General features: G+C 41.6%; 1 protein-coding gene across 6 annotated transcripts in view; it reads left to right on the forward strand.

The window, feature by feature from the left end:
- Window positions 1-21,109, forward strand: part of MAGI2 (membrane associated guanylate kinase, WW and PDZ domain containing 2) — a 761,916-nt gene extending 740,807 nt beyond the window's left edge. For all 6 annotated transcript variants that reach the window (XM_080391914.1, XM_080391915.1, XM_080391910.1 and 3 more), the window contains one exon: window positions 12,863-21,109. In XM_080391914.1, the coding sequence (XP_080248040.1) occupies window positions 12,863-13,665 (803 nt within the window). In that variant the 3' untranslated portion in view covers window positions 13,666-21,109. The remainder of the gene's footprint in view (window positions 1-12,862) is intronic.
- The last annotated feature ends 706 nt before the right edge of the window (window positions 21,110-21,815 follow it).

Genomic DNA, 21,815 nt, shown 5'->3' on the forward strand with positions numbered 1-21,815 from the left:
GTTTGGGTCAACACCAAAACTGAAATACCTGATTGATAAAAAAATAGCATCACATCAAATGAAAATATATGTGTTATAAAATGTTTCCATTTCAGGTGGTTTTAATGAAAGAGTTTTGAGGGGAAGGATTTTCCTAAAAAGCCAGTTTTGCAATGGGGCTTTTCCCCACCGAAATTGTGGCTGTGCTACCATTCATTAGAGCACTAACCAAGGATATAAGTCAAATTTCCTGATGTAGAACAGGTATATTGACCATTCTAGCATGCCTTAGGAGAGACCCCTACCAGAGCGTTGTAGTGCAGTCTGTTATGAGTCTGCATTTCTCCCACAGGAATTGTTCCATTTTGTATAAATAATCACTTACAGAAGATGATCAGCAGGCTTACTTGAAGATAGACAGAGGTGCAGATGCTAGAAGGTGGTTTAGAAAGTACATCCAGATCAAGAGATACGTGCCTCTGCTTCCTTGCACCGTGGGTTTCGTAGCCCTTACTAGTGACCACTGCACTTATATTTGTAATAATAGATGAAAAATTGGGAGCTTTTACTGTGGTTTTATTGATTGAATACAGTTAAATCCTTCAGAAACTTTTTTCGTAACTCTGTTACTATGTCTGAAGTTCTTATGTGTGTCTAATAAATGTCTAAAGCACCTTGGCCTGTACATTTAAGCTAGATACTCCTACCTGTTCAGACTACTGATCAGATAATCCAATTCATCCTATTTTTAATGCTTATTTTATAACTCTCTAGAGCTGAGGTTGGGTGTTATTTGAAACTTGAACCACCCCATGTATCATTCATCTGCTGTGAGTGCAAAAATCAATAGTCATTTTGGAAAAGTGCCCTTTCTTTTTGTGACCACCTTGGTGGAATAGCAAACATTCATTCATATTCCTGCTGCATATCTAACACCACTTTCTTATTTCTAGCAATACCGACTTAATTTCAGGAACCTGTGGTGTGTAAAAAAAAAAAAAAAAAAAAAAAAAAAAGACAAAAAACCTGATAAAATGAATCAATATAGTGGTTAATAAAATTGGTCTAAAACCATCGGGCAATTTGAATATGGGCTCCCAAAGGTTCTAGCTGTTTTATTGCTATGGGTAAAAACTATTCAAGGACAAAATTGAATATTAAAATTTGTTTTACAAACATGTCTTTAGTATTTAATAAATATGTAGCAGCTGGCAGGAAAGTAGAACATCCTTCTGTTAAATAACAGTCTAAGTGTATGTATATGTGGGTATGTATAGCTATTTCTGTCTTACAGCAAATTTCTATTTTAAAAGATATGTAGACCTTTTACATAGGTATCCTTTGATATAGCAATAGAAAACACAGTTTTGAAAGAAAGAGGGACACAGGAGAAGACTTTTTCAGGTTTGTGGCAATGTTTTTGAGCTTCCAGGGAAGTGAGACCTTTTCCTTACTTCTTAAATGCAAAAATACTCAGTCCTTTCCATAGTCCTAAACATTGCCTTGGCAATTACACTCCCAGTGGCCTTGGCCAGTCCAGCTGAATTCCCTAACCCACACTTTCCCCATCTGTATAACAGGGATAGTAATATTTACTCACCTATCTCATGGGAGTGTTATGGGGATTAATTACTTAATGCTTGAAAAGCACTTTAAAGATTAAAATTCCTAGTCGACTACTCAATGTTATTATTAAAGCAGAACCTTACTAATCCGCACGCATTCTAATCCACACCAAAATTGGCAGTGTCCTCCCACATCTGAGCAAACATTTAGTAATAAGGCTGTTGAGCAAGTTCTCTTATTACTAAGGCTTAATTATCATAATATAATATTCTCGAGTAGATTTACTAATATGGTGTAAAGTGTAGATAATTACAGCTAAACTACAGTGAATAAGACAGATGAACAAACATTATCCCTGGTTTTGTTCACGTAAACCAGCAAGCAGACTTACCAGCCCAAGGAGGGAAAGTTCCACCCACAAAACTTTTTCTAACTTTTTTTTGTGGCTTCCTGTATTTCCATCCCCTTGACAATATTAGAAGACAAGCACCCAAAAGACAGGGCCTGAAAGAATGCAGCCATCCCTCTGTCTCCGCAGCATCAGTTTTACATTTCTTCCTACAATCCGGATAAATAGGAAATCTGGGAGTTCAGTAACCATAGGATTAAGCGCAGTCTCCTGCTGTTGCAGTGTACCGGCCCATAAAATCCCTCTCCTGCCGCTCATTTTGCAGTCCCTTTCATTTGCAAATTTGCAATAGTCCCCCAGTTGATGGCAAGACTGCATCGCTCCAACTTGTTCTTAAACAGCGTTAGCTTCCCTACACATCTGTGATGGTGGTATCCGTGCAGTATAGACCTACAGATCAAAGGGAACAGTATGAAGGCACAAACCATTATTCCTGTAGCCTGTCCCAGTAATTCTCACCATGAAGGCTGTGCAATAACCGCTTCAATGGCTAGGCTCTAAGGGATCTAAAACCAGTTCCACGTAGAATCGTAGAATAATTTAGGTTGGAAAAAGATCTTTAAGATCATCCGGTCCAACCATTAACCTATCACTGCCAAGTCCATCACTGAACCATGTCCCTAAACACCACATCTACACATCTTTTAAATAGCTCCAGGGACAGTGACTCCACCACTTCCCTTGGCAGCCTGTTCCAGTGCTTGACAATCTCTTCAGCACAGTCGGTTTTCTGCAATGGCGTGCATTTCTCCATAGGAGAGCAGAGCCACTCTTTTATATTTCTAAGTAAATTGTGATTTGAGGTCACGCTTCATACCCTTTAGAAGGACGTGGAAACTATTGTGTGTCCTCCTCTGGCGTGACATGGACAAGAATATTTTATCTGCACACCTACAAGCAAAGGCTCCATCTCCAAGAATATCAGCTGAACTTCGGATATCATGGTTTTGAACTTATGTATGTGATCTTTTAATTGATCTGTGATTATTCAGGTGTAAAAATTCTGGCTTTTTAGCTTGCTTAGAAGAATCCATAAACAGCCATCAGCTCTTTTAGGGACAAAAGCACAGCCATGAAAGTACAAAAAAATGATACAAAAGTACAACAAGAAGCAATCAAGTTGTATCAGAAAAGTCTTCCAGCAGCCTGAGCTATGATACCCAAGACTAAATTAAACTAACAGGGCCTTTTATGACCCTCATCGTTGGCATCAGAAATTCGATAAGTCTAAATGATCACATAGAGAATGACATAAAAAAGCTGTTATTCTAACCGTTAGAGAGGAGAAGGCAAGCGTTGTCCGTAGAGGGACTTGCAGTTGATCCCACCTCTGCTCTTCTCGCTCTGCCATCCCTTGGTGCAATTCCCAGCTGCTGCTTTGTGACCCGACCACAGGGAGAGGTTAGCAGAGCTCACGGCCCCTGTCAGATTTCTTACAGCTTGTTACTTCTCGCTTGGAAAAAAAAAATCCCTCAGAAAATGAAATGCATTTTTTTCACTTTGACAATATGATGTAACTGTCACTCTCCAGGCAACACTTAACAAACACGACCTTAGAGCATGTTGTATTTTGTTGAGCTACAGCAACACATATGCAACCCCGAATTTTAAACATCTGGGTTTTCTAACAACATGTAGTTTGTGTTTACTCATTAGGAGCTGAATATTACAATGTGACATTCATTCATTCGTGCACTTCCATCTCATTATACAGATTTTAGAGAAAATTGTCTCAGCATCCAAAAGATACTGGGTACCACAACATCCCCCACAGTAAGCGTGGTCCCAGGGTCAGCGCTGCACCTTCAGTGCCCAGCAACCTCCAGTCTGAAAAGAGTTTGCTAAAGAGAGACTAAACTAATTCTACAGCTTCTACCCTAAGCAGGATGGGATTACTTATTCATGAGCTTTGTAAATAAGGATGCATTCCAACCAAGTTATGTGTTTTGCTTAAGATCCTGCTGAGATCTTAAGTGAGAACCGCCAACACTTGGCGCCTGCCAGAAACAACTTTCTAGGGGAATTTCATATGCAGCCAAAATGCTCTGAATTCCTCACTTATTAAATAAATTTTATATATTATCTACATACCTTTAATAATGACAGCTATTTATTGACCAGACAGGATGTGATGCTGACTATTAATGCCCATTTTAGCTGTGACAATTAATAATTTTAATATTTAAGTTTAATTAAGTGTGTAATATCCAACTCTTAAATTATTCAGTCTCTGCAGAATGTTTTTCATTAATACCACACATTCTATTAACATATTTATGAACACCTTTTATGACTTAATGTGGTTTAATTCTATTAATAAAAACTAATTTTAAAGTCATTATCTTTTTTCATTATACAGTAAGTTGCAGTGTAGATTTTCCAGCTCCAGCATGGCTCTGGAAGAGAACTGAGGTTTCCGCAGCTTCTACTTTACTGCCTGACCACACAGGAAAAATAAAACCTTCTTTGCTGAAGGTCCTTTTGCCTAAGTAGCTCTGATCTGATAGATAATGCGAGATGCTCAACACTTCAAAAAGGGTACCAAACTGCCTGGAGGACCTGGTGAAAGCTCATGCGTGGTTAGAGCAATGTCACTCAAGACCAGTGCTTAGGGTGTCCGTAGACTTAGCACTGAGGCAGCAGTGAGGAGCTCGCTGTGGAGGATAAAAGCACTGTACATTTCAGATGTTTACATTATTAGTAAGTAATCCTGTAACATTTATGCAGATACATTAACTTGATTCAAGGAAAAATCAAATTTACCACGTTCACTTAGATTAGTGATCATGATCATTGGTTTAAATATTATGGATAAGACTGTTTACTAGATGCATATCTATTGAATAAGCTAAAATGAGTGATAAGTTTGTACTCATAATCATCTGACCTTAAGATAGCCAGAGGACTATTACAGTAAATTAGTAAACTGATTTACTAAATCAATTTACCTTTTCCAGGTCTGAAATATAACCTGTTTTAAGTGGGGATTTTGGTTATTTTTCCCCTCTCCCGTTCTGGACTTTATGTAGTTTTTTGCTGCATAGAAAAATTACCCTTTTTTATTCTTGCTCTTTTAAGGGCAGTGTTAAAATTTTGGCAGTCCTGTTGTAAGGTGTGACTGACGCTGGAGAGTGCCAAATGATGCAGAGCTTAGGCATTATTACAAAATCCTAGTGAATAGCTTATGCCAGTGATTCATATTTAAGGGGTGAACAATGGCAGGGTAACCAGGAGAGGACTAAAGCAGCACCCCAAGAACATCCAAGTCCTGGAGACAATCCAGTTCACCTGCTCTCCAGGTCAGAAACTCGGACTGCTTCTGCATTCATTAGTTATCTCCCGTATTAACCTGAAAGGTCTCAGGCTACTTGCAGTGACCTGTGCTTGCTAAAATGGGCCTGCTGTGGGACGGTGAGTGTAGATCTCTGTGTCCACCCGTTCAGCTTTGATACCCAGCCTCCAAAAGGGCTTCTGGAAGGAGGTCCCCAACACTGGTCGTGCACACATTCAACAGAAGAGCAGACATGTATTTCCAGAGGTCTTCTGAGACACCTCTCTCTGACTCTGTAAGGCTATTAAATTATTATCTCAAGTGATTAGGACAGTAAAATAGTGGTGAAGCAGTGCCATAATTAAACAGCTAACTGAGGGGAAGGGATTTACTGAGGATGCACTGGGTATAGCATAGGATCAGAAACAATGCAGAATAAGAATAGGAACTCTTCAAGTCAGGTCAGTCACTTCCCATGTCTCTTTGTTAACCATTTTTAAAGAATACATTACATCAAAAATTGAAAAGTGCTTTCATCCATAGTACTTTCTACAGATTAAAGCCAACACAAATCAATGTGTGTGAATCTCTTGTTTCAAGAAAGCATTCAGCATTTTTCTAAAGGTTTTTTTAATTTTTTCCCTTGCAATATACAGTTTTGCCCTCTCTGCCCCAAGTTTAAATTTTCCCTTTCTGTCCCCTTAACTCCAAAACCAAGCAATATCATCTCCTGCGCTTCTGCAGATTTGGTCTTCCAAGCGTAACTAACAATCTGCTCTTTCTGAAGTGCATTTCAATAATTCTCAAATTAGATCTCTGGACATGAAAGCACTTTTTCTAACAAACCTCCATACAGAATAGAGAAATGGTGATGAAAGTGAACATTACCTGACATAAGATCATTCAAAGTCTCATCAGATGGCCCTTGCAAGGACTCTATGACCATCTCTGCTGTAAAAGTATTTCAGGAGTCTTCCATAATATCTAGGTTAAGTATGCAATGGAAGATGGATATAATGAACCCAAAGGAACTACATTGTAGCTCATCAGTAATGATTAGTAACATGAAAAGAGTACTCTGAGAGCATCAGAGTATCGATGGCACTGGGAACTGAATAAAATAGGAAGTAGAGCTGTGCTTCCTGGTCATTGGAATAGGTCAATGACTGAATTTTCTGGATGAAAATTAAATGTTTGAAGTTTACAGAGAAGTTCCTCACTTACCCTCCTTTACAGTCACATCTCTTCAGTTCTTGCAGATACATGCAGAAGGCCTGCCACCAATAGCTCCCAGTAGTGCTCCCCTTTTCCAATATTAGACCAGTGACAAAAATAGAAATGCACAATGACTTTGGTGACAGAGAGACTAGGCTTGCCATTGTTTCACACTCCAAACGTCAGTCTTTCTTAACTAATCATTCTACTTTCCTGAAAATGCGAAGTACCAAATTCAGAAGTAAAAGATGCAGGGACTCTCAGATGCGTGTTTGTTTTCCTGTAATGTTTCATGACTTTGCTAACTCACTCTGGTTACCCTGACCAACCATCCTCAACCTTTGCGAAAACAAATGTGCAAAGCCAAAAAAACAAATTATACTAGAAAGCAGGAAAATTCCACTCTTAAGCAAAGTTACATTTACAGGCTACTCTAAACAGTCAGAGTCACCGTGACAATACCAAGTACAAACAGGCAAGCAGTATAATGAATGTGGGTAAATTAAGATAGCAAGAAATTAGATTAGGTTTTCATTGCATTGGAAAAAAGACTTCACAGTACCAAACAGATCACTTAACTGCATGAGTAAGAAAGGAAAAGTAGTTCAGATGCCAAAATGTATGAGTATAGCCTGGATTTATTTTTGTAAATGTATATGGCATGTATATCATTTTTGTACACAGGGTCAACATTTTTCACCTATAGCACACTGCTATCATAGCTTAAAAAAAAAATCATAAGGCCAGTGCTAACAATGAAAAGGCTATCCCACCTGCATGTGGCCGTGGTGACTGAGCAAAGAAAGGGCCATGTCACAGCAGAAGGAGCCTAAATCCATTGACGTTTATTTCCAGAGCTGTTGGTGTCTAGGGATCTGAACGTGGATAAATGCAGTGGAAGGGGAGCCAATCAAAGTGCAATTTTGTGCCAAGAAAGTGTAATTTGTGAGAAAGTATTTGCATGGCAGTGTTGAATACTTAACAAGAAGTGCAAGTTTATAGCCAGAAGTAGAAGGAGCCTGTAAGGTGGAGGCAGAGCCCCTCGCCACTCACTTTCCAGGAGAGGCTGGGGAAAAGGGTAACAATAGCATGTCACGTTTGCATGAGGCTGACAGTTGGACAGAAGGTACCCAAGAGCTTTTCTGACCATCAAAACCTCAGAGAATCATTTATTTCAGGAGACAAAGGGTGCTGCATGCCTGGGTTGTGGAGGCTCCAGGATGAAAGATTAAAGATTCTTTAAATATTCTGAAATATCCCTCCTTAGAGAGCATTAAAGACAAGCTGCAGGAGACCAATGCAGTCAGGAACATCACAGACATGTCAAGCTATAATGAGAAAGAGCCAAATGCATTCCTGGTGTAACACTGCCAACATTAGTGAATACTCACCAGGGGACAATTTGTCCCATTTTTGTTATTAGCAGCATCTGTAAGAACTGTTTGCCACCTTCTGGCAATACGTAATTTCAGGAAAAAGTAGGGGGGGGAAATAAAGCACCATATTTTTTATTTAATCAAAAACTCTTTGATTCCCTAGGATAACAGTTCTCGGAAGATATGAAAACAGCTGCTTAGACATTTCAGGAAATGTTTAATTCAGACTACTGAAAGTGCTCAAAGCTTTAATATAATGTTCATTTTTCACATAATTTGTAAATTAAAAAGGCATTGAGATTTTATTGTGCTTAAGTAATAAAATGTGAAGCCTTTTTTACTCTTCACATTACTACTAAATATAAACTAAATTAATATTAGTACTTTATGGTTAATTTTATCTGATGAAAAATCCCACGTTATTATTTAAAATGTTTGGATGCGAAAGGAGAACCTAGTCACAAATCCAAGGTCTAACCTCTCATGACCCGAGATCTTGGCAGAGCAGATAAGCACAGCGAGACTAGACTTGACAGACCCTTACAAGGGCAACCTGTAAAGAAAACACGAGCATTGCAGGAAATTAAATGTATCAGTAGGCTGAGCTCTTTCCCCTGACTTAGTACCTAGGCAGTGCTCAGAAAGACAGGCAGATCCTTCTTCTCCGTTAGCCGTAAAGCCAGGTTTCATTTGCTGGTGGTTCAGGTGTCAGCCATCAGCAAGCACTGGATCCAGGTGGAAGACTAGGCTTTGTAAGAGCAAGTAGACACATGAGAGTAGTACCCTCATTTCCACTCCATTGAACGTGTGTAAGCTGACGTAGCAAAGCCAACAATTCACGTAAATGGCAGTTCTACCTCAAACAAAAAAACATTTAGACAGAGAACTTCTGCTCCTGATGTTTTCCCCTTGTCACTCGTCCTCCAAAATGGCTGTGTTCATCTCCTACTTGTCCTCCTACACACTCAAGTGTCTGTGGTGTCTCTTACTCAGCAATTTGCTCCTTGCCTGGGAGTTATGCAAAACAGGTTGTAGGTGAGTCACTCTTACACATTCCATGGAGAAGTGCCGCCAACCTGCATGACAGTAGCTTGTGGAAACTAAAAGCCACCCAGAAAACACCTACTAAATTACACAAAGCAAATGCCACCACAGTGATAGATTATAGTGCTGCTCCCAGCTCATTTATCTTGTCTAAATTAGTAGGTCAAGGAAAATATTCTCCCTTCAAAGAAGGGAGGAAGGCATCTAGTAGCCTTCAGTGAGATGTATACCTTTGGAAAACAATTTCTCCCACTGTAAGGATATCCATAGTGATGAAGTCAGAAAGAAATTTAAAACTACATCACTAAATGTCTCCAGCAGTTTCAACTGAATGCAGTGTCCTTCACTTCTGCTTGTAAATTGTTTGGGCATTAGTAGTTCACACTCTATTAAACAAATGCTGTCTTCAGTTCATCCCAGAGGTGGGGGGAGAAAAAAGTAAAATCATTGCTCTGCCTGGTTTAGTACGTTTGCAAAGTGTTTTGAGATGCTTTGAAATAACAGACAGTAAAAACAGGTTATGTTCACAATTAACACATAGGTTTTATGTAAAGCTTAGAAATGACAGAAAAAAATGTATTTGAAAGTATTAATAACTCTCTTCAAAATGCAGCTACAAGCTCAGAATAAGCAAAAAGAGAAATCATTAGTTTAGTTGCTCTACAGAATAAAATTTTGCATTTTCCTCCTGTTTATATTTGTTATGGAAAAGCAATCATTTTACTGCTGGTTGATCAAGTCCAAATGAACACTTATAGCTTGAACACAGCTCTTTAAAAGGTTTTTCTTTTGAGCAACAAATTACATACATTACTGCACTTTGCTCTACTCCAGTAATTTTGGTATTTTTCCCATAATGTTCAAACATTAGAAGAAAGTCAGTTCCAATGCCCTCAGATCAGTATTCTCCTCACTAGCCGGTGACATACTGCAGCAAGGGCTTGTTGACATTAACATCTACCAAGGCTGAGGATGACTCATTTCATCTGAAGGCAAAAGTGGTTTAGGTTGGGTTTTGGCTATCTCAAATTGATGGTACTTAAACTTTATAGAAAGTAATTTTGTCAAGTTCTTACTTGCAAGTACTATATGGCCACGGAATATCAATGACACGGTTTCATTGCAGGGCAGCTTCTTCCCCCAGCCACTGGAAACAGCCTATATAGGTGCCTCCCCCGCCGGGCAGCCAGGCACTGCGTATCAAGCAAACTGCACCCCAGCTGGGCTTCTCCCAAGCCAACCTTCCCTTTAAGCTATGGCTACAAGTCCTCTGGCTTAGTTGGCCAAGTTGTCTTTTCCTGAGGGTTTTCTGGGGGAGAGGCAGAAATCTGGTAATGCATATAATATTGCGCGTCCTAGTTTATAGATATCTATATATAATCACATGTAACAAATACATTGGTTCACTTTTGATGAAGTAGATTCTAACGCACTACGATTTCTCATGGCAACGTTTGGTGATTTTTCCCTCCCCGCCAAGAAAGAAAATAGAAAAAGAAAAAAAAATCATCTAGGGGGACAGTCCATTAACAAATCAGTTCTCTCTAGGGAATCAAACAGCAGGCCACTCACCGTCAGGTGTCCTCCCCTGAGTGTCTCACAAATAACCGGTACAATATCGCCCTTAGTGCCTCAGAGGAGCCGCAAGAGGTGTTTGTCACCCTGGTGTTGAATGGTGGCCACCTGGCTTGTCCTCCTGCAGGAGAAACAGCTGATGTGGGCATAGTGGCACATTTTGCACAGAGGCAATCTTGTTAGCGGAAAGCATCTTGCTGCTCCAGGCCATTTGATGTTTCCACTGGTGTCCAGCTGATACTTCCCAAGCTATTTCTGTAACTTCAGGTGCCCTCAGAGCTCTGGTAGTGGCCTGCTGCTCTTCACTGCCACTCAGTGAAACACAATCATCTCATGAACAACTGGGGAAGACGACCGTAATTAAGGCAAATAGTTGATCAGGCTAACACTCAGCACCACCCCTGTCCTGGGGAGGTGTAACAACGCTGCAGAAAGCACAAACTTAATTCTCTAAGGCCCGAGGTGGCTTGTTTAGTGTGAGCTCAGGCACCTTGCTGGTGCACACAAGCAGCTCCATGCTGCCCAGCAGAGTCCCAGGACAGTTTCAGAGAAACAGAGAAAGCGACTTGGACCCCATGCAACGTCCCTGATTCAAGTGTTAACCAAAATAGGATCCCCTGGATTTCAGATCTCAAAAGAGCCTCCCCCATCAGCCCGTGGCCCTGTACTGGGGGGGCGGCACTGAAGAGCAGAAGTAAGGAACAAGCCCATCGAAGCAGATGCTTTTTGGAGGCAAGTTCTTAAAAGCTGATCACTCTACATGCATGAGGCTTTCTTTTATTTTTTCTTCCTCAAGTGCCAAGCAGGGAGCAGATGGTACATTACTCAGCCTTAACTGGAGGGTAAGAAAGTGTGATTTAAAAAAAAAAAAATAAATTCAGTTGAGACCCTCAGCCCATTTAGATCCTCAGCTCAAAGTTTATTTGTCTTACACAGAACTTGTACTTTCTACCCCTCTCAAATGCTAATCCTCTCCACACATATGCTCATTATGCAAAAGCATATGACAAACACCATCTGGGAAAATAAATAGCTCCTCAACCAAGCACGCTGCTCCCTCCCTTTACGTCACCCACCTCACTATTGTCTCCCCTATTTTTATCTGCAAGACGGCAATCACTCAATCAAGCTATTAACTTAAAAGTGCCGTCTCAGTGAACCAAGCTGCAGATCCCGGGCTGGGCAGTAAAAGCCATTCCATTTTTCGAGATGATGTACATCTTCATGATAATTTGAAAGCAGCCAGAGCACTAAGAAAAATAAATGTATCTTTTAAAAGACAGTTGCTATCGCTGAGATACTAGTCCTGACCTGCAGAAGTCCATGCTTGTTTTTCAGCTAGGAGGTTACATTTTCTCCCCCATGAAATATGCAGCTCTTACCATGAGTTCCACCTCGTTTCCATGGATTCCTGAGATAGTCCTTCATCTCTGACAGATTATTGCTCATACCGTTCAGAGCCAGGCAGTGGTGCTAAATAGGGAATGACATTAGCCAAGTTCAGTGATTTCTCTAACCTCAATGCAGACGGGTAAAAATAGGAGTCATGCTGTCATTAGTCATGATGGATTCATTGTCTGCCGGAACGTTAATCAAAAAAAATGAGGACCGTGTATGCAAGAGAAAGGCATCTCAGAATATTCTGGTTTGTACCAATGGATTAGGAAAATCATCATGATTCAGCAAAAGAGATGTCTGTTTAGCTAAATTAAACAGGATCTACACCATCCAACCGTATTGTGTTGAGGCCAAGTAACCAGGAGAAAAATTCAAAATGCACAGCCAAGCTCCTCAGCAGCTGATGCTATGATATAAAGGCAGAGCTTTCTAAGTATCCTGTAAGAATTGTGGGGCCATAAACACTGCAATATTATATCTGTTTAGAAAAATATGAGACAAAATTCAATGATGAACTTATCTGAGCTACAGATTCTTGTCAATTATTATATGCTTGTAGGGACATGTTTAATAGATGGCAGAAAGTCCTTCTCATTTGTCCTCAGAGACAGTGCTGATATTGCCTAGCCCAGAAATACATTATACGGCTACAAAAGAGGCAATTTGATTTCATGAGCACGTGCCCTTATTATTTTAAGAATAATTTAATGCAAGCAGAGGAAAGCAGAATCTGTATGAAAAAATACCGGGGTTTCTAGCGTTTGTGGTTACCAGTCCTGCGGTTCTTGCTTCCTCTGAACTCGGGGGTTTTTTTGTTTGTTTGGGTTTCTTTTGGCAGGGAGGTGGTTGGTTGGTTTTGTTTTCTTCCCCTTTGACTCCACTGGGAGTTTCACCCACCTAAGACGGAGGAGTTGAAGCCTGATACATGGTTTGGGTATTGGCGTTGCTCGGAATACAGACGCCTGGTGTGATGCGCGCCCTGTGCTGCTGAATACACCCCTAACTCCCTTCTCTTTGTTGTTACAACAGACGAACCAAACTCCTGGAGTGCTCCCTCTGCCACCTCCCCAGGTCTGTCGGAAGTAGCTCTTTCCCTCGACGACATAATCTCACCATTATCTTCATCACACATAGCCCCACCCTCTGACCCTTCTCACCAGATAAGCCCAGAGCCAACATGGGATATCAAGAGGGAACACGATGTAAGGAAACCAAAGGAGCTTTCAGTGAATGGTCACAAAAAGAAAAGGTTAGGAGAACAAAGAGAAAGGTCGGCAAGTCCTAAAAAGGTAGACAGGTCAAAGCATGAAGAAGCTTCTTGGAAAGGATATTCAGAAGGCAAAAATAAGACCACTGACGGTGGCAGGCCCACCTCAGAAAGCAAAGTGGTGGGACACAGCGTTCCCACGATCGAGGCTGGTGCAAGAGAGCATGTGTGTGCTGGAACCAGTGATGAACAGTTTGGGAGGCTGAGGAAGCCAGAAAGCAAGAGAGGAGGATCTCTTAGCAAAAGAGAAGATCACAAATCTGCAAATACCAGTAAGAAGAAGCCAGCTGCAGCACCCGACCACGTCAAGCTCGATACAGGTGCTACCAAGACATACAGTAGCAACCGCTGCAGCTCACCTGGAAGTGATATGGACCACAGCCAGAGGGACCCTGACGGGAAACCCAGCGAGTTCCCCAGGAAGGGACATCTCCACTCCATTAGCACTCGCAGCACCAACACCACAGTTCGAAAGGCAACGGTCTCCCCGGGGCCGTGGAAAATCCCTGGCTCGGATAAGCTACCTAGCGTACTGAAGTCTGGTACTTCTGCCATGAGCAGATAAGCAAGGGACTGTTGCCCTCTAACCGTCTCAAACTGACGCAGAACATTCTTCTTAGTTTTTGTCTCACATTGGTTTGTTTTAATTTATTTTAACTATCACACATATACACAAAGCATTGAGGAATGAAAACATTCGTGTGTAATTCCATGACAATGTGCACAGTATCTAATAAGTTCAAAAGCATATAGTCAACACGGAGATTTAAAATTGACCCTAAAGTCCCAGATCCATTTTAGGGACTTTGGCAGCTATGGAAGAAACCAAAATAATATGAAGGACAGTACATCAGAGAAGGATAGTGCAGTGTAGCTTTAGCATTTTTTTCCCACTGCATGAAGGACCTGGATTTCATTCAAACTTTCTATCAAGAAACTGGAACAAGTTAGAGCAATCACAAACTGGAACATCGCCTTAAATAAAACTGCACGGAGCAAGCTGAAACCGAGAAAGCATCGTTTCATGGAGCTAAAAATGTTGTAAATAAATTGTTCTCGACATATCTAGACAGGGGTTAAAGGGTTTCTTTGAAGCATCGTTTGGAACTGTACACCCATGACACATCTCCACTGTTAATGCTTTGGGATAGTCCACGTGGTCCCCTGTAGCATAGTTCACTGGGCGACACGGGAGGAGTGGGGAATCCAGTGGATTAGTTTCTGCGATACCACTTCTACTGCCATTTTTGTGAACAAACCATGTTTCTGTATATTGGAAAGGAGTTAGGGTGGAGTTGTATTTGCAAATTATTCTCAAAAGCGATTTATTACAGGTTCCCCAAATCCTGCGAGGTAGCACACAAACCAATTGGTCAGGCTCAAACCCCAGATGTCTGCAAGGCCCTTGCAATGAAAGGAAGAGTGCTACAGAGAAAAAGCTGCAGTTTCCTTAAGGAAAGGCCTTTCCTTCCTGCAGAAGATGATAGCTTCACTTATCAACAGTGCTATGTTTCACGCCCATCTGCATTTAGTTAGGACACTCTCACCTTTCATCCCTTCAGTCTGGCAGAGCAGGTGCCTTCCAGGCACGTGTTAACAATAATTAGACTGGTTTCTGAAATACACTTGTCGGTGTTCTCATTCAGTAAATTCGATATCTTTCCATTTTTTAAATGGTTAAATGGTTTCCATTCTATCATTTCTTCCCTACCTCCATTTTTTTTTTTTTTGTCTTTTTAGTTTTATCTTTCTTGCTTGTCTGTTTTGAATTTCAAGCCTTAAGTGCCAGGTAAACATTCCAGTCTGCCTTCACAGGAAATAACTCCAAGTTCAGTCAATCAGTCATTTTCTTGTTTCAAAAAGATGTGTGTGTGTCTGTGTAAGTGTGCATATGCTTATTTGTCTGTCAAAATCAAAACAAAATCCTGGGCAATAATACATTGGTAATTAAAAAAAAATCATAAAGCTAAGTACTGTCAAAAATTTGTACTTAAAAAATTATTATTCTCTAACAATCTTAGTTCCTCACATGCTCTGCTGAAAAATTAGATTGAGATTGGCTTTCTTCCAAGAAATTAGCACATTACTGTATGTCTTAAACATTGCACTGGACTGAGAAATTTATAGGCATGTTTCTTCCTGTCCAATTATTTGAAAAGCCTCAAGTCAAGGATTTTGCAGCTTTCAAACAATTTTTTTTAGAAAGAAAACCCCATTTATAATTTCTAAAAAAGCACAAGTCCATGTAGCTGTTTATAAAACTTATTTAATGGGAAAAAAACAATCTTTATCCCCTGAACTAGAATCCAATATAATTTGCCATTAATTTATTTGAATCTGATTTTGGACAATGCTTCTGTAGTGTAGATGCATGTCCCAGTATCTTATTTTTACGTATAAAGAAAGCAAACAATGAAATCTGAAAAACAGTTGAGATTATGCTTGCATAAACTCTAATTTGCACAGATCACAGCTACTCCTTGTGCAGTAATTGCTTTATGCAGCTATAATCGATAACCTGTGAAGACAGCACATCATCTAAACCCCATTCCAAATAATATTTCTGTGTAGTGTTAGCTGTGAATTTACCCTGTACAGCTCTATCTCTATAAATATAATTCCATGTATTAATAGTCACAGAAAGGCTGTAAGTGAGCAACTATTTTTATGAAACGCACCACTATGGATAAATTAACTTTTACAGAAATCTTGTTTACTGTATGATATTCTAAACCACTGTCAAATAAAATATATATCCAAAAATCTTTTTTTTTTTTCCAATTGTACATAGTCTGTGTTAATTTTGAATCATAGGCTTCAGTTTTACACTGAGAATTAATCACTGACATGCATAAAAGTAGAATATATAATTATATTCTTATATATAATTAACTCCTGTGTTATAAAAAAGGGAGTGCTCCGTTTTTCCCTCTTACTCCAAAGAGGGGTTCAGTTTATGATTATACATGTAGGTGACCAATATAGGCAAGTTAAGGTGTATGAGGCTACACAGATTCAGGGAAATCTCTCCCTTGGCAGAGAAGCATGAACTTCCAATCCCAGGAGACACGGGATCAGGATGGCCAATGTCCCGGCACCGAGGGAGAACTTCTGAGCACACACAACGTACACAGAAGGAACTGGGCAGCCCAACTTGCCCTAGAAAGGTTTGTTTACAAGCTTAGTGAAGGGGCCATAATTTGATTTCCAGTTCACTTTACAGAAACAATGTCTCAGAAAACATCAAAAGGGTGTAAAAATAATGGTAACCTGTCAGTCTTTTCTGGGGCCTGATCCATCCCATGTTGAACAAAGCAAAAAAATGCTCCTTACCTTCGGTTAGGCAAAATACATCACCAGTTTACAGACTGTAGGCACTGTAAGATGTGCTGCCTGGAAAACTACCTATATTTTTCACACAAATATGTTGATTTTTTTAGTAACTATTTCCTTTTCCCTTAAAATATCATTTTCTTCAAAGTACAATAATTTGCCTTTATACACCCTGAGTCAGTTTCTGCAAAGCCTTGTTTTTCAGAAGATTAACCTTCCACATAAAAAATTACAACCAGCTGAACTAATAACATCATTTTTCATTACAATAAACACACAACAAATTTGAAGTGTCTTTAATAGTCAAAAAATATTGGCTGCTTTTTAAATAGCCAACATTTTCATGCTTGGAAATCTGAGTATGGGCCTGATTCAGACCCAGAGGTATCCCAGGGAAGCATGCCGAAGCCATATAGCCTTACCCAATCTAACTTTTTCTGTTAATAACATGTCCTTTCTCTTTTCAACATAGCAGTACAGTATTTGCAATGCATTGCCATTGTTATGACCACTTGTTATCTACTTTTTCATACCTATGCGTTAACACAGGAATCTGGATGTTTATTTTGATGCAGATTCTCTGCTCCAAGCTCCAGTGCATCAGTGTAAATAAACTTGCCTGCATGTGACCAGCAATGCACGTTTCGGGAGGAGTCATGGTAAAACCTTGCAGGCAGATGTTGGTGCAGCCCTTTTCTTAATCAGGGGCAAATGCTGGCTCTGAAGCTCACTCTCTCTTTCTCCAGGTATTTCTCTGCTCAGTAGCTTTAGGAAGTCCACACAAACTGCAGAGCCTGGAAGAGCAGATCTTCAAGTAAGTTTAATAAAAAAGCCGGAAAATTTATCAGCTCCCACAAGGTCTCACCAAAGATGACATCCTTTCTCCCAGAAAGCTGCTGGACAGCAGCACTCTTCGTTTAGGTACAACAGAGCACAGGCTGCACTAGTTTTACTACACTACCCCGCCATAAACAAGAGGGACGTTTGCAGCCCGTATATCTACCTATTCCGTGGCTTAAGACTGCCAGTGTGGATAGCTGTTTGCTAGGAATTGATGCAGAAGTTCAAGCACAACCCCACTTCTTTCCCGATACGTTTTTTCTCCCGTCTGAATGTGCAGCCAACCACCAAGAATGGCCAAGAATTTCTCATCTCCATCAAAGTTCAGCTTCAGCCTGATTTGCACTGTCTCTGCTGAATATGAGCATCTCATATTTAGCCTCCTCTACAGCCCAAGTGCCCTCAGCACCACCAGAGCTATCCTGAATCTCTTCTTCTCCTTCACAGCTCCCTACTGCTCTTGTTCTTAGTCCTATCACTAAGTGCTGCTGTCTTGCAGTGGATTGAATCTTCCATTCTCCGTTTTCCATTTCTATCCCTCAGAATTTTCTCTCTTTTTTGCTCTTTCCTGCTGGCCTCCTCTCACCGGGTGACATCATTTGCTACTCTCCATCTCTACCTTACATGTCTCAGCAGCTCCACGTTAGACACCTCTGATGACAGTCATTATGACCAGTTACTCAGACTGGACAAGCCATTAACATTCTCCTGGGTGTCATATAAATGTACAGACATACCCAACACCTTGTGTTGAAGTCCAGCCCAAATCCTCTGCCTTGGCCTTCAGAAGCTGGCAGTGGTTACTGATTAGACATACTAACCCTACATGCAGCCAGTAACTCCCTTTGCAAGTACTAATACTGTTTTTTCTTCAAGGCTAGTATAGCTAAACGTCTGTACTGATAATGATTCAAGCATTCAGGCCAGGTTTTGTGGCTGCAAGATGCTATGATCTTTACTGGAAGCCTCCAAATTCATTTTACAAAGGCAAGGGCAGGCAAAGCTGAAGGCACATTTCTGTCTTACATGCTACGCTCTTTTAGTATACCGCTGCTGGAGCACAAACCTGGGGCCAGAACTGCAGAGGCGTAAGCAGAAGAGCACACCTCAGCTAATGAGGATGTCACCCCCCATGTTTCTTCTTGCTTGAAGGGACGTTTTGCTGTGAAGGGGAAGAGTTTCTTGGTACACTGCCATGGAGCTCAAAGTTAGAGAAGGCTTTGGACTTGTCCAGAAATGACTGATCTCGTTAGGGATTTACTTCAGAGTTCACTTCTGTAAGTCTCCAAAAGAGTCCTTTCCCTCTTTTGTCCCCTCAACACCTAGGATATTCTCTGTAATTGTTGCTAAAAAGGCTGCACAGGCAAGGCAGGCTGCCTACTCTCATGACTAATAGAGGACTTGAAGAAAATCTCCATGGCTGTGTCACGCAGAGCTCCCACCTCCATGTTTATTAGACTAGAGGGCTCCCCAAGGCTCTTTCTCCATCTATCACATCAGAGCCAAACACCACCTTTACCTTCCCAGCTGTCATCAAAACAGTGAGCCTTTTTAATTAGCCATTTCTCCCAAAGGAAAATCTAGTGCACCATCTGGAGAGAAAGAGCCGTGCTTCAGGAAGGGCCAGGACTCAAAGATCACCAGTGCCCCAAGCCCCTCGCTGGACAGCCCACAGGTCCCCTGCTCAGCACCCAAAACCGGCCTCTCCCCTGGGGCAACAGCCCCTCCCTACCACAATACGTATCCGTAGGCTCTGCATAGAACATCACTATCCCGGAGCCAGCACAGGCACGCTCGGTCCAGCCTTCAGGGTCCTCAGAATATTTTCCCAGTATTTATAACAGCAATGACATAATTGTACACCTATCTTCATAGCTGGCACCTAAGCTTAGAGCAATTTTTTTAAAAATATATTGTCAAGACACAGTAACATAAGCCATATCTCTGAATTATAGCCAATCTAAAAATAACGTTCAGTCCTTTCCTGCTTTTATTGCCTCTATGGCAGTAAGTCACTCTTGCCAGTTCAATTAATTGATAAGGAGAGTTTTGCTTACAAGGTACAAATATATCTCTTTTAAACTGCTGGGGGAACACCAGTGCACGAATACCCACTCCCACTCGCACACACAGGGGCATGGAGCACCCAGGAGATTCCCAACTGTCCATGCCTGAGATGGGTGGCTGTCCCTCTCAGAAAAAAACAACAAGCATGCAAACTGATCCAGAAACCTATCATTCTTCCACAGATGAACTGCTGTAAGTGTTTTCAAGTTAGAAGATATTTAAACTGAAAAAATTGGCTGGACAGGGTGCAGGGAAAAAGAGGAGGAGTGACTGGGCTTTCCGTGATGTGACCGCTTGCTGACCTGCTCTATTTTCAGCTTCTTCAAGCTTAAAAATGAAAAAAGGTGACCTATCAAGCATGACAAATGCTGCAACAAAGCACTGCAAATTTGAGGGATAGCAAGAAAGAATATTTAGTGATTACATGTCTGAAAAAAAAAAAAATAATTTGTTTAGGTAAAAGGCCTGGTCAAACACAAGGAGAGGGATGGTGCCAGAGAGGAGGAATGCACACTGTCCTCTGCCATGCAAGGGCAACTCTGGGGTGCTGATGGGCTCTTCCAACACAGCCTAATCTAATCCCCCAGTTTCTCCAAAGGTTGCAGCCGTGTTGGGCAGCCTCAGCAGCATGCTGGCATTGCAGTAACAGGCCCACAGCAGCAGCTACTTCCCTGTAAGGTAAGAAGGCTGGGAATCCAACCCCTATGATGCCTCTCTACCTTTGTGCCCCAGGGCTGCTGTGTACCATCAAGCAACAGCCTTGTGGCCCACCCAAAGATGCTGTAGGTATGGAAAGCAGTGGGAGGAGTAACTAAAACATGAAAGCCAAATCCAGACTTACAGTGAGAGCCCTGCTGTGGCTCTAAGTTGGAAGAAAGGCTCTGAGCAACTGCAGAGCCACAGCTACAGCAGGAGACCCAGCTGGAGTGAGACCAGGGCACTGGCATGCTCCTGTCCTTCCCCACCCAGTAAGTTGGGATGTTGCTGTCACTGAAGGCACCTGAATTTTTACACTGCTTTTCTAACGCTGCACAAAAAATGTAGGTTTTGCTTCCTGGATTGCCCTTTGCTCAAAAGTAGTGAAAAGCAACAGGCAACCAAACCAGCCCAAAACACCCCCTCCTGCCATCACCAGGCATCAGGGCTGCCCATGGCTCTGAAGTTTCTATTCATATATATGTATGACATTAATGAATTTTAGTGTTTGTACTTCCCCAAGGTGATTTAAAACTACGCCAAGAGCTTTAACTGAAGTACTTAAAGAATTGCAGTCCATAAACTAGAGAATTGTTCACCCTGTCTCTAAACCAGCAAGCACAAGGAGCTACATTTAGGTACCTATTTAATTCAGGAAGAAAATCAGACCTTTCCCTGCACAGTCCACAAAGCTCACCATGTGCAAAACACCTATTCTAATTAGCACTTCACTCACTCCAGAAGGTTTTAAAAAACAAGCCCAGCAGGCAATACAGAGCACTGTCATGTGTCAGTACAGAATATCTCAGAGTACCTCTCAAACCTTGAACATCACAAACAATACTGATTGACTACGCTTTTGTATCACCCCAGGGAAGATGAATGCAAGCATGTGCCTCCTCCCGAATGACTCCTGTCTCCAGTGTCCCTGGCACTGCACAGCTTTTCAGGGTGGCTGTGGCTAGAGACATGCCCTGAGTGCCACTGTGCCGTGGCAGCTGCAGCAGGTCACACAGCTCTTTGGAGGCACCTTCCCATCCAACTGCCACACCAGCACTGCAGCATCCCCCCCCACCCCCACCCCCTGCATGGCACCTCGCTGAGAGGGGAGTCACAGTCCTGGGCCATGGGGCTGCACGGACAGCTCTGCACCCCTGGGCATACGGCACTAAGTCCTACATTGCGACACCTGCCAACAACTAGCACCCAGCAGCACAAGCCCCCAAACCAGCCCTGTGTCAAGGAGCAAAAGCTCTTTCCCTAACTGCAACAGTTTATCCTGAGATAATGTCCTGAGACTCTGTTTTGGGGCGTACAGCCTCCTTAACCTGGCTGCTTAGTCATTTGCCATATCGAATTATAGCAAGACGCTCTTCCTGAGAAAGGGCAGCGTCAGCGATGCTTCTGCCCTGACTTCACATCCAAATACAAGACAGGCTTCACATTTAACAAAGCTGAAAAAGCCCAGCCTCAGGATCCTCTGGAGGATCAACAGCCTCACTCTTTGTAGGAAGACTCCTCAAGCAGCCTCTGCCCAGCTCCCAGCTCTTCTCTCTCATCCTGTTCTCTTCATGTTGAACGTTTTTCATGCTGGCATACAAATGCAAATGCAGCCTGAACTGATCCCCTCCATACCTTAGGTCCCCTGAGGTTAACAAATAGGTCTCTACTTCACAGTTTTATAGGTCCATTATGTTCTTTGATTAGCAGCTCCTTCCCAGACTAAATGGCTTTGAAATAAATTCAGGTTTGATAGCTAATGTTTTTAAGGCCGATTGT

The sequence above is a fragment of the Falco punctatus genome (assembly GCF_963210335.1).
Source record: "Falco punctatus genome assembly, chromosome: 6".
NCBI lineage: Eukaryota > Metazoa > Chordata > Aves > Falconiformes > Falconidae > Falco > Falco punctatus.